The sequence below is a fragment of the Polypterus senegalus genome, chromosome 5, assembly GCF_016835505.1.
Source record: "Polypterus senegalus isolate Bchr_013 chromosome 5, ASM1683550v1, whole genome shotgun sequence".
NCBI lineage: Eukaryota > Metazoa > Chordata > Cladistia > Polypteriformes > Polypteridae > Polypterus > Polypterus senegalus.
This window is the reverse complement of record NC_053158.1, coordinates 128588417-128601219: the sequence shown is the minus strand read 5'-3', so window position 1 is coordinate 128601219 and position 12803 is coordinate 128588417. Positions and strand designations below refer to the sequence as shown.

At 39.8% G+C, this 12803-nt stretch overlaps 1 protein-coding gene across 3 annotated transcripts in view; it reads right to left on the bottom strand.

Annotated features, from left to right (window-relative positions):
* The window catches only part of pign (phosphatidylinositol glycan anchor biosynthesis, class N), a 283091-nt gene that overhangs the window by 71043 nt on the left and 199245 nt on the right, over nt 1–12803 (bottom strand). For all 3 annotated transcript variants that reach the window (XM_039753344.1, XM_039753343.1, XM_039753345.1), the window contains 2 exons: nt 2460–2568; nt 1774–1876 (listed from right to left, as the gene is read on the bottom strand). In XM_039753344.1, the coding sequence (XP_039609278.1) occupies nt 1774–1876; nt 2460–2568 (212 nt within the window). The remainder of the gene's footprint in view (nt 1–1773; nt 1877–2459; nt 2569–12803) is intronic.

Sequence of the window (12803 nt, the reverse complement as noted above, 5' to 3'; positions counted from 1 at the left end):
TGAACTTCTTCCACCTACGGATGATGGAGGCCATTGTGCTCATTGAGACCTTTAAAGCAGCAGACATTTTTCTGTAACCTACCCCAGATTTGTGCCTCAAGACAATCCTGTCTCGGAGGTCTACAGACAATTCCTTTGACTTCATGCTCGGTTTGTGCTCTGACATGAACTGTCAACTGTGGGACCTTATATAGACAGGTGTGTGCCTTTCCAAATCATATCCAATCAACTGAATTTACCACAGGTGGACTCCAGTTAAGCTGCAGAAACATCTCAAGTATGATCAGGGGAAACAGGATGCACCTGAGCTCAATTTTGAGCTTCATGGCAAAGGCTGTGAATATTTATGTACATCTGCTTTCTCAATTTTTTTATTTTTAATAAATTTGCAAAAATCTCAAGTAAACTTTTTTCACCTTATCATTATGTGGTGTTGTGTGTAGAACTCTGAGGAAAAAAATGAATTTAATCCATTTTGGAATAAGGCTGTAACATAACAAAATGTGGAAAAAGTGATGTGCTGTGAATACTTTCCGGCTGCACTGTATCAACAAGATACAAGACTAACATGATTAACAAGTTTACAAGTAATATAGACAAATTAGTTGCTAAGGTGACAAGTCTACTGTTTAGAAAGCAGCAATTTCAAAATTCTTATTTATTTTTTCTTTTTCTAATTAAAATGTGAGCTGGTTCACTTAACACAAACTTGCTTACTGTCCACACTCAGACAATCAGTATCCATTTTAATTAAAGGACAACAAGAAAAGGTCTAAATTCATTAAAGTAGCTTTTCTTGCCGTTTGTCTAATGAGGATGACTCCACTGGATATATTTTCAGCTTACTACTCCACTTTCTTTAATGTAAAGGCTATTATTACATTTTTTACTCTCTGGTAAAGTGTGCCTTTCCTTTCTCTGTTTAGATAGATATATAGATAGAGATAGAGTAGATAGGATAGAGAGACAGATAGATAGATAGATAGATAGATAGATAGATAGATAGATAGATAGATAGATAGATAGGATAGAGAGACAGAGAGACAGATAGATAGATAGATAGATAGATAGATAGATAGATAGATAGATAGATAGATAGATAGATAGATAGATAGATACTTTATTAATCCGTATTATTAAGGGGAACTTCACAGCAAAAAAAAAAAAAATGTGCGAACAATTCAAGAACAATACAACTATATTACTGTAGAGCTCAGAAAAGCAAATGCTAAAAGGATTGTTTATTTGTGGTCAGCCAATTTACCAATCACTGTTTGAATCTTTTGTAATGAAAAGTGTCCAATTTAGATCTGCAATAGATCAACACTTCACTAGGGTTAACATTTCTAAATTATGTCTTTTGCTGTGCATGCACCATATTTAAGACTCACTACTTAACCATTTGTACTTATCTAGTTCTATGACATTGAATAATCTTTAACAAGTACTGTACATAAAGTTTTGGCAGCAGGTGACTATATCATGACAGGTTCTTTTCAATTTCGTCCACAATGCCCAACTACAGAAATGAGACAACACAATGGCTAAAAAGATATTTGTTCAGAATTATAATGCTTAAATTAGCTTATCTAAATTAAATTTAAAATTGCCAGCAGTAGTGTTTCCCAAGTCTGCCTAGAGACATAAACTTTCCAAATCTTAAACAGAAGACTGTAGCTCATGGCTGTCATACCACATTCTACGAAAACAAATGTCTAAATTGATGGGAAGCAAAAATGTACTATGTGAAGGACAAAAAATAGAACTGATTACCCAGTGCTGAGTAAAATGTAGGTTGATACCATTGAAAGAAATATACTTAGCAGTCGTTGTAGTAAGAGTGTTGAGCTCAGTAAAGGTACCACAAAAGAACAGCCTGAAAGACACACATTAAAAGACAATATCCAGTAAAATGATAACTCTAATCAGGTTAAACATAACAATTTAAACAACTGTATAAGTATTCTGTCTGACTAAAACAGCCATGCAGTAATGAACTGAAAATCCTTATTCACTGCATTCTGAATTCTGTGATTACAGTATTAATTCTAATACTAATAAAATATTAGCATTTAACTAATTTTAATTTTTTTATCATTGTAAATAACATTAAAGGACAGTGAGATTATTCAAATGTTGATATGAAATAAAGACCAACAGATTAAACGAATACTAACAATTTCACTCATTATTATGTAGTATAATGATACTCATGAAATATGCAAAGTTCAGTCAGTTCTGCTTCCAACCTCATCATCACTATGATGCTATGCACTGAACAGTACAATAACACAGCTTTGTGGTCTCATGATCTACGCCTTGTAAAATACATGAATTAGAAAACTTATTGATGAACCTAATAAAAACAGTGTATTCATGAAAGCATGCAAACCTCACCCATAAATTCAAAATGGTAAAAAAAAAAAAAAAGATAAATTAGACAACAAAAAAATACACACCTAGTGTTGCCCAGCTTACAACTTGACAGAATAGTGGCAACCCTTGTTTGAGGTTCAGACTGTACTGGGTGCTGTTTACTATATATATACATAAAATCACATGCAATACCTAGAATAAAGGAAGACATGGTAAATTAATATTATGTTAAACAATTATAACAAAAGCTGCAAATCTTCTCAAAAGAAAACTATATTTGATTCTGGATAGTAACAGCATTGAAACTTTAGAGTTTCTTCTAGAGAACATTATAAGACATCTTGGACTGCCAGACCAGTAGAAATACACAATGAAAGGTGTTTTATTATTTAAAAGCAAGCTGTTGAACAAAGTTAAATATGTAAATAGCACAACATCTAGTAGCATAACTATTAGGTCAGTCTGCCTGATTTTCTAAGGGTATTTTCCATATATCTCCACTTTAACTCTCCTCTATATGGCTGAATTCGCTCTTACAGGAAACTCGTTATCTCTGCCTCTTTTACCAGATCCTTGAAAAAACCCTGGAATGGCCTGTTAGGCATTAAGGGGAGGACACATAAAATAACTTTACATATCTGATCTCCAACACATAATTACAAGACTGGGCACCTAAAATTTTCTTGGAACTGACGGTCTTTTAAAATAAGACAGCCCCCTCCTTTTAGGGAGGAGTGGGTAGATGACTACATAAAAAGAGAAAAGAAAATTCATGTTTCGAAACCAAAGAAAAAACAGCCCTCTTAAACTGTAAGATTTAACACAGAATTTCTGAAGCCTATGAAAAAAGTCATAATGCCGGGCCACCTTAAATTCCTTCACACCTCTTTATCAATGTCTTTGTTTTGCAAATGTGTCAATCAGCACAAGCAGCAAGCAGCCAGCAGCCTGCTAACCCATACCCCACCAATGTAGCTCAAGTCAGACAAAAACTTCTCCCAGCTCAAGTCTGTTTATCTGGGTGTAGGTCTGGAATTGTACAGGGTAAATAATATATCATTATCTGGAACACACGTATTTCATGTGTGTTTTGTGTCTGCAATGATTTGGGTAAATGTAGGATGGCAGGAAATGTGAGACAAGAAATGTTCAACATACAGTGATCCCTCGCTATATCATGGATTTTAAATGTAAGCATATCTAAATATATATCACAGATTTTTCGCTGGTTCATGGATTTCTGCGAACAATGGGTCTTTTAATTTATGGAACATGCTTCCTCAGTTGCTTTGCCCAGTTGATTTCATACAAGGGACGCTATTGCAAGATAGCCGAGAAGCTACTCAATCAGAGCACGTATTACATATTAAATATAACTCCTCAATGATATACGATATGCTTCCTGTGCGGTGCTTTGTATACTTGAAAGCCCAAACAGCACGTATTGATTTTTGATTGTTTGCTTGTCTCTGTCTCTCTCTCTGACATTCTCTGCTCCTGACACGCACTCCTTTGAAGAGGAAGATATGTTTGTATTCTTTTAATTGTGAGACGGAACTGTCACCTCTGTCTTGTCATGGAGCACAGTTTAAACTTTTGACTAAAGGGTGTTATTTTCATGTAGGGCTCTAATAATGTTAGAAGATGTATTTAGAAGGTCATAAACAGGTTTTCTATAATCTAACTGAGAAAATATTTGATTTATAAATAAAGAATCCTACTTCGCGGAAATTCATTTATCATAGCAGAGTCTGGAACGGATTAACCGCGATAAACGAGGGTTGACTGTATAACTAAAACACAAACTTTTTTCATGTTATAGTACAGGGTGAGCCAAATAGAAGTACCACATTTCAAACGTTAATTCTACAAAAACGTAGATAAAATAAATTTCATAACGACACAAGAAAGGGTATATAAAATAGTTTTTTTTTTTTACCACTGTGTTTTATAGATGATATCTTCAAGGTGGTGCTCATTATTTGCGACTCATCAAGACGATTTATGAACGCTCGCAAAACTCATTTGGCCATTTCAAGGGGAATAGCAATGATTTTGTTACAAATAGCTTCCTTGAGGGCTTCAAGGTTTTGAGGTCAGTGTGTGTATACCTTTTACATGAGATAGTCTTGAGATATGCTTGAGATAGAAATCTCACGGAGTGAGATCAAGCAAACATGAAGGCCACCCGTCATCACTGCGCAGGGAGATCAGCTTCCCCAGAAACACACCCTGCAATACTTGCATTGATCTCCACGCAGTATGAGCTGTTGTTCCATCCTATTGAAACCAGGCATCCACCACATCCATTTCTTTCAGCTGGGGCCGAAAAAGTTGTCAAGCATTTCAAAGTAACGTTTTAAAGTGACAAACACCATTGCTTCCCCCTCCTCAAAAAAGTTAGGGCCTACAATGCCAAATTCTACAATAGTGCGCCAAACTGTAATACGCTCACTGTGCAGGGGTCTCTGATGAAGTTGGTTGGTTTCAGTCCAATTGCGAAAGTTTTGCTTGTTTACGTAACCATTCAAATAGAAATGTGCCTCGTCACTGCACATGATGATAGCACCTCGATGAATGGTTTGCAGAATGTTCATGCACAATTCTCCAGTCTCTCTCAGCAAATTCCTGCACTGCCATACTTTTGTATGGATGGAAATTAAGGTCCTCATGCAAAATCTTCCTCAAAGACATGTTTGAAAAGGCCTAAGGAAAAAGCATTTTTGTGCACTGAACATCTAGAAGACTGCAAAATCGATGCCCTTATAGGTTGGATGTTTTCATGTTTCATTTTAACTTACTTGGAGCGAGTGGAGAGGACGCTGGCATTGAATGTTTGCCGCTTCTTCCTCTGAGTATTATATTACAAATTTATTATTTTACTTTTAGTTTTTAGTTAGAAAGTTTCGTACCTTTTTGTACTGTTTCATCATCTGCCTTGGGTTTTTATGGATTTTACCAAGTTTTATTAAGTTTTAGCTGACTACTCACTGTTGCCTGGATGTACTGTTTTACCGTCTGCCATGGATTTTACGGATTTTATCAAGTTTTTGCTGTCTACTCACCTAATGCCCGGATTTTCTGTTTTATCGTCTGCTTTGGATTTTACGGCGCTGTCTGGATAGCATCTCTCCCTTCTTCTTCGGTCAGAATGGCGTTCAGTTATTCTAGCTCACAACTCTGCCTACTTAACACTAGAATTACCAGAGCTTATGAAAAAACACGTAGATCCATCCCACCTTAAATCGCTACTTAATCCGTCTGCACCTCTCCCAACATCTTTTGTCCTGTTAATGTGCAGATTAAGAGCAGCAAGCAGCCGGCTATTCCATCCCCCACCATCGCAGAACATGCACGAACTTCTCCCAGCTCATGCCTTGATTGATTATCTGGGAGTGAAGTGGAGTTTTAGAGTGGAAATAATAGATCGTTATTTGGAACACACGCATTTCACGTGTGTTCCGTTTCTACAGTAATCTGTGTAAACACATTGTTAAAATAGAAACTTTTTCATATTGGAAAATGGAAGGATGGATGGAAAATATAGATAAACTATAGAATATATGAAGCCTGATTTACAAAGACCAAGTAAACACTTTCATAAAAGGTTCAAGGGTAACACAGCAGCTCCCGTGGCACAGTGCTATGAGTTGCTGTCGTAGCATATCTACTGTGCCTGAAAGACTTGAGTTCGACTCCACGTTGGGGAGAAACTGTTACTATTTTTTTCTTTTTAACCTCAAATGGACATAAAATTTATAAATTGGTATGCACTGTCAGTTAATGAGATCGTTATATTTTCATGTGGGATGCTCCTTTTAAAATATTTTTTGACAACTGAGACTGCAATTAACATGAAGCAGTGTCCTTATAACTAATTTTTAAGATCCATAACACACATACAGAGCACTGTGTAATACAGAGACGGACAAACATGCAGAGAAGTCATTAAATAAACAGGGAAAGTACTGTATAATAGATAAATAAAAAAACAGCTAAGGGAATAGTTATATAGATAGATAGGAAGGAAAGGCATTATATGATAGGCAGACAGGGAAGCTGCTATATAATAATAAAATTACTGTTATTACTATATAGATAGACGGAGTTCATAGTATAATAGACAGACAGATAAAGCACTACTAAATGAAAAATAGGTTGGGTTAGAGCGTGATCGTCATTGAGAAAATAAAAATAAAAGGAGGATACAACATCGACAAGCTTCTGTTCCAAAACAGCCGCTTCCCCAGGAAAGTAAACTGTCAGTGTCAAGTGCCCTTTCAATGTAATAGAAACCACAGCATATAGAATAGTGTGCGCATTGCAACAGGTACACACATCGTAATGTTGGAAAGACGGTTCTTGTATGCTCTAAACCCGCCCCCCGCCTGCCTGCCTGTTTGCGTGCCTCTTCTGATCGGACTCAAAGTAACAGCACGAGCGTTGCTTAGAGTCAGATCGGGGGAGAGGGGGAGGGGTTAGAGCGCATGAGCTTATTCAGTGCAGCAGGAACAACGCACGTGTTGATCTTTTTTTTTTTTTCTTTCAGTACATGTGCCTTCCCTGTTTATTTAGTGAATTCTCTGCTTGTTTGTCTGTCTCTATTACGCAGTGCTCTGTCTGTCTGTGTGTTATGGATCTTAAAAATAACAGTTATAAGGACACTTGTTCATGCTAACTGCAGTCTCAGTATGCTTGTTAAAAAACATTTTAAAAGGAGCATCCCACATGAAAATATAATGATTTCATTAATTGACAGTGCATACCAATTTATAAATTTTATGTCCGTTTGAGGTTAAAAAAAAACAACTCTTTCTTCAAATCTGGGAATCAAACTCAGGTCTCTGAGGCACGGCAGGAAGACTGTGACAGCATATCTTACCGCTACTGATGGGAGATGTATCATTCTTGAACCTTTTGTGAAAGTGTTTATTTGATCTTTGGAAATCAGGCTTCATATATTCTATAGTTTATGCCTACATTTTGTAACATTTATTACTAAAATGTGAAAAAGTTTCTGTTTTAACAATGTGTTTATACAGATTACTGTAGAAACGGAACACACAGGAAATGTGTGTGTTCCAAAAACGATCTATTATTTCCACTCTAAAACTCCACTTCACTCCCAGATAATCAATCAAGGCATGAGCTGGGAGAAGTTTGTGCATGTTCTGCGACGGGGGGGGAAGGAATAGCCGGCTGCTTGCTGCTCTTAATCTGCACATTAACAGGACAAAAGGCGCTGGCGGAGAGGTGAGGACGGATTTAAGAAGCGATTTAAGGTGGGACGGATCTACGAGTTTTTTCGTAGGCCCTGGTAATTCTAGTGTTAAGTCGGCGGAGTTGTGAGCTAGAATAACTGAACGCCATTCTGACCGAAGAAGAAGGGAGAGATTAACATCCCCATCATTAAAGAACTTGGAACCCTTTGCCGTCCTCGTTAAACTCATAGAGGCTCTGGTCGAAAGTTCATCTTCCATAACCAGCCAAAGTGCTCTGCTCCCAATATTCCATCTTTCTGGTCACCTGTTGCACGTTTGACGCGTCATCAGAGCACCATCGTTCCAACTACTATCAACTCTGAAAGTATCGTGAGATGTCTGCACTCCAGCATGGGAAACACCTGAGCTATTGAGAGAAACACCGCAAGACTCTCACATCCCCGGCTGGATTTATTTTGTGGAGTCGATTCTAAGCTGCGTGGAGTGAATTTTATGGTTTTGTGACCAGTACAGAGATTTACCCCACAGTCATTGGTCAAATTTGAACTGTTTAACTTTCAATCCATCTGCAATAAAGCCACACTGATTGAAGAACACATCAGGGAGAAAGGACTTGACTTCATGTGTCTGACAGAAACATGGCATCAGTCAGAGGTTTACTCTGCCCTAAATGAAGCCATCATAATTCTAGGAGATATAAATATTCATGTTGACAATCCCACAGGTTATCTCACTGTTGATTTCCTTGAGCTACTAGATTCTCTCAATCTACAACAACATGTTGATGTCCCCACACTTGACCTGGTCATTTCAATTTCTACCTTAATCAGTAACCTACAGGTATATGATCTTGGTATTTCAGACCACAACGTAGTGTCAATGGAGCTGCCCTTTCTTACCCCCATTACCAAACTAAAACGACAGATCCATTTCAGAAATCTGAAGAACATCAATGTGGATGCCTTGGCCCTGGACCTTAAACTTCTCTCCTCTGACCCTATCAGCTCCCTCTGTGTTGCTGACCTTGTGAATTTTTACAACCAGTCCCTGAGCAGTCTCCTGGACTTCCACGCCCCCTTAACATCCAGGTCTGTCTCATTCTTGTGCTCAGCACCTCGGTACACCTGCGAACTGCGAAAAATTAAGACGGCTGGGCGTGTCCTTGAACGGCAGCTCAAGGCCTCTGGGCTGACTGTCCACAAACAGGCTTACAGGGAACACAAGAGGGCGTATGCAGAAGCTCTGAAGGTTGCACGGTCCAGGTTCTATTCCACTATCATCAGCAACAGCTCCAGGAACCCCAAAAAACATTTTTCAACTATAAATCACCTTCTCAAACCTCCTTCACCTGCCCACTCTGAGGCCACCGATTTCTTCAAACAAAAAGTTGATAACATCCGCGTACACCTCTCCACCACGGATATCCTGCCCGACCACTGTAATTTTCTTCAGCTAAACAGATCCAAAACAGAAGCCATCTTAGTTTGCATATCACACCATCACCGCTCTTCTACCATCACCAGTATCACTTTCACTGGCCAAAACATTCCCCTTTCCACTTCTGTCACCAATTGGGTGTTAAAATGGACCCTCAACTCACCTTTGACACCCACATCAAACACCTCTGTAAGTCTTTTTTCTACCACCTCAAGAATATCGCTAAACTCCGACCAACTCTCACCCTGGAAGATGCAGAGAAGCTCGTCCATGCCTTTGTCTCCTCCAGGCTGGATTACTGTAATGTGCTCCTCATCGGGATTCCTGGCAAGAGTATTCAGAGACTCCTGTATATTCAGAATTGCGCTGCCAGGATGCTGATGAGGGTGCGAAAGCATGACCATATCACCCCAATCCTGAAAACCCTTCACTGGCTCCCTGTCCTACTCATAATTGAGTACAAGGTCGTTCTCCTCACCCATCAGTGCATCTATGGACATGCCCCCCTTTACTTACAGGAACTCCTTACCCCTCATACCTCCTCACGCACTCTCCGCTCTGTACACACTAACACTCTCCAAATCCCTAGAACCAAGCTTCGCAGTATGGGTGATAGGGCCTTTTCATCTGTGGCGCCGAGACTGTGGAACAACCTCCCTGACTACCTGATAGCCCCACAGTCGACTGATATTTTTAAACGGAATCTAAAAACTCATCTTTTTAGAAAGATATTTTGTTAAAGTATAAATAGATTTTCTTGTTTTATTATTTTTATTTTTTACCCTGTAGCACTTTGAGATTTCTAAAATATGAAGTGCAATATAAATAAAATGTATTATTATTATTTATTATTATTTCAGGCATTAGTACAGTCTGTGGACAGCCTAGAGATTTCCTGTTCAATGTTTTCCCTGTCTGTCTAAATTTAGCCACTCACTGAAGAATTGTTTTCTGATTTGGGACGGCACCATTAGAAGGAATGTTAAAGTGGGTTCAGAAGGAGTGTTGCATAGTGATGATAGATTCATTCTTTTTGAAGAAATAAACACTTTCACAAAAAGTACAAGTATAACAAAACAAGTGCGCATTTATTCAGAAATGTAAATGAAGAAAAAAAAATTGGGTTAGGGTAAGATGCTGACACGTTCGCTTGGCTGATGCAGAGGTAAGAACTGCTGACTCCTAAACAAGAGGTTGTGGGTTCCAGACAGACAGATAGATAGAGGTTAGGGTCTTTTTGTAACCTAAAAAAATGCACATTTGTAACTTAGGGAACTTTTGTAACTCGGCACAGGGAACTTTTGTAACATGAGTCAAGCACTTTTGTTACATATCAAAAAAGGGGCATTTTTGTATCATGAAATGGAAATATTTAGTCAAATCTTTAACTTTACAGGTTTGTTGTCAGGACCCCCTCCTAACCCTCCTATACATTTATTTTAATAGTCAATAAATCATGTGTGTGAAAGACACACAAAGACTTTCATACAGTTGTGTCACTCTTCTGGAAATCAATACAAGATTTAACACCAACAACTTACCTGAAGATGCTCTAACAAAAGAGCTCCGCGAGCTATGCCTGCTCCGTGAACCCGCCCCCAAATCGCCTACAGGTACCATCTCAGCGAAGAGACGCTGCAAGTGGTGTGAGCGTACCCGGAAGCGCGGTAAACGAGGAGGTGTCCAAGCTAAGCTAAAGGCTAATCCAACCAGACCGGCTGTTCCGTCCATCATTCTGGCAAATGTTTTTCATTGGACAACAAAGTTGACCGTATCCAACTTCTAAGAGCAAAACGTCGCAAAGTAAGACACTGAGCTGTGTTTTTATCTTCACGGAAACCTGGCTGAATGATAATATCTCTGACGCGGCTATACAGCTAACAGGGCTACATGCTATCTGTGCAGATAGAGATGCCAGCAGATCCGTAAAAACTCGCGGCGGCGGCCTGTATTTATACATCAACACAGAATGGTGTGGAAACACAGGTATGATCACGAAGCACTGCTCATCGCTGGTGGAATTTGTGGCAGTTAAGTGCAGACCTTATTATTTTCCGAGAGAATTCAGTGTTATTGTGGCAGTGTATATTCCTCCTGATGCTAATGCTAAGAAGATGCTACGCGAGCTATATGAGGCCATCGGTGACCTGCAATCTCACCACCCTGAGGGATTTTTTATTATCGCTGGGGACTTCAATCAAGCGAATTTAAAGACTGTTCTGCCTAAACTCCACCAGCATGTTAAATTTCCGACTAGAGGAGACAATATATTGGACTTGGTATATACTAACACGAAGTCTGCATACAGAGCAACCCCCCACCCTCACATTGGACTGTCTAATCACATTACAGTAATGCTCACTCCAGCATATATGCCATTGCTGAAGAGAACAAAGGCGGTAATAAAGCAGGTCAGAACATGGCCAGATGGAGCTATTGAAGTCCTGCAGGACTGTTTTGAGTGCACAGAATGGAGTGTCTTCAGAGAAACGGTGACCACTGACCATCACATTGACATTAATGAATATGCCGAAGCAGTGACGGGATACATTGACAAATGCATTGGAGATGTCACCGTCATCAAATCTGTCTCAACACGCGCTAACCAGAAGCCATGGTTCACAGCAGAAGTTCACAAGCTGCTAAAAACAAGGAATGCTGCCTACAAAGCCAACGACGAAGTGGCAATCAGAGCAGTCAGAACCAACCTGTCCCGAGGCATCAAGCTAGCAAAGCGGGAGTAGTCAAAGAAAATTAGTGATCACCTCACCTGCTCAAGAGATTCTCAGCAAATGTGGCAGGGCATCCAAACCATCACGGAAGGCCCCACCGCGTATGTGTGTTAACGACACCTCTCTTCCAGATGTTCTTAACACCTTCTATGCCAGGTTTGAGACTCAGAACAACAAACCAGCATGGAAGACCACCCCCTCGCCAGACAATCAAGTTCTGTCCCTGTCTGCAGCGAGTGTGAGAAGGACTCTCACCAAGGTCAACCCACACAAAGTGGCTGGACCAGATAACATACCTGGACGTGTGCTCAGAGTCTGTGTGGACCAGCTGACATGTCCTAGTGGACATCTTCAACATCACCCCGAGCCAAGCTGTTGTGCCACAATGTTTTAAAAATACCATCATCAGACCTGTCCCAAAAACAGCCACAGCTTCAGAACTCAATGACTACCGCCCAGTGGCACTTACTTCAATCATTATGAAGTGCTTTGAGCGGTTAGTCTTGAGTCACATAAAGAACCAGCTGCCCCCCAAACTGGACCCTTTACAGTTTGCATATCAATCAAACTGATCAACTGACGATGCAATTTCAATGGCACTCCACATGACTCTGTCACACCTGGATCACCGCAATGCACATGTAAGAATGCTGTTCATTGACTTCAGCTCAGCATTCAATACAATCATCCCCAGGCAGCTGATCAGTAAGCTGAATCTGCTCGGACTTAACACCTCCACCTGCAACTGGATTCTGGACTTTCTCACTGAAAGACCCCAAACAATACAGATTGGGAATATAAGATCTAACACCATTACATTGAGCACAGGTGCCCCCCAGGGTTGTGTGCTGAGCCCGCTACTCTTCACGCTGCTGACCCATGATTGCAGTTCCAACTCTGACACAAACCACATTATCAAGTTCGCCGATGATACTACAGTAGTGGGACTCATCGAGAACGACGATGATGCGGCGTACAGAGAAGAGGTGGAACGGCTGGCACTTTGGTGCAAAGACAATAATCTGTCTCTTAATGT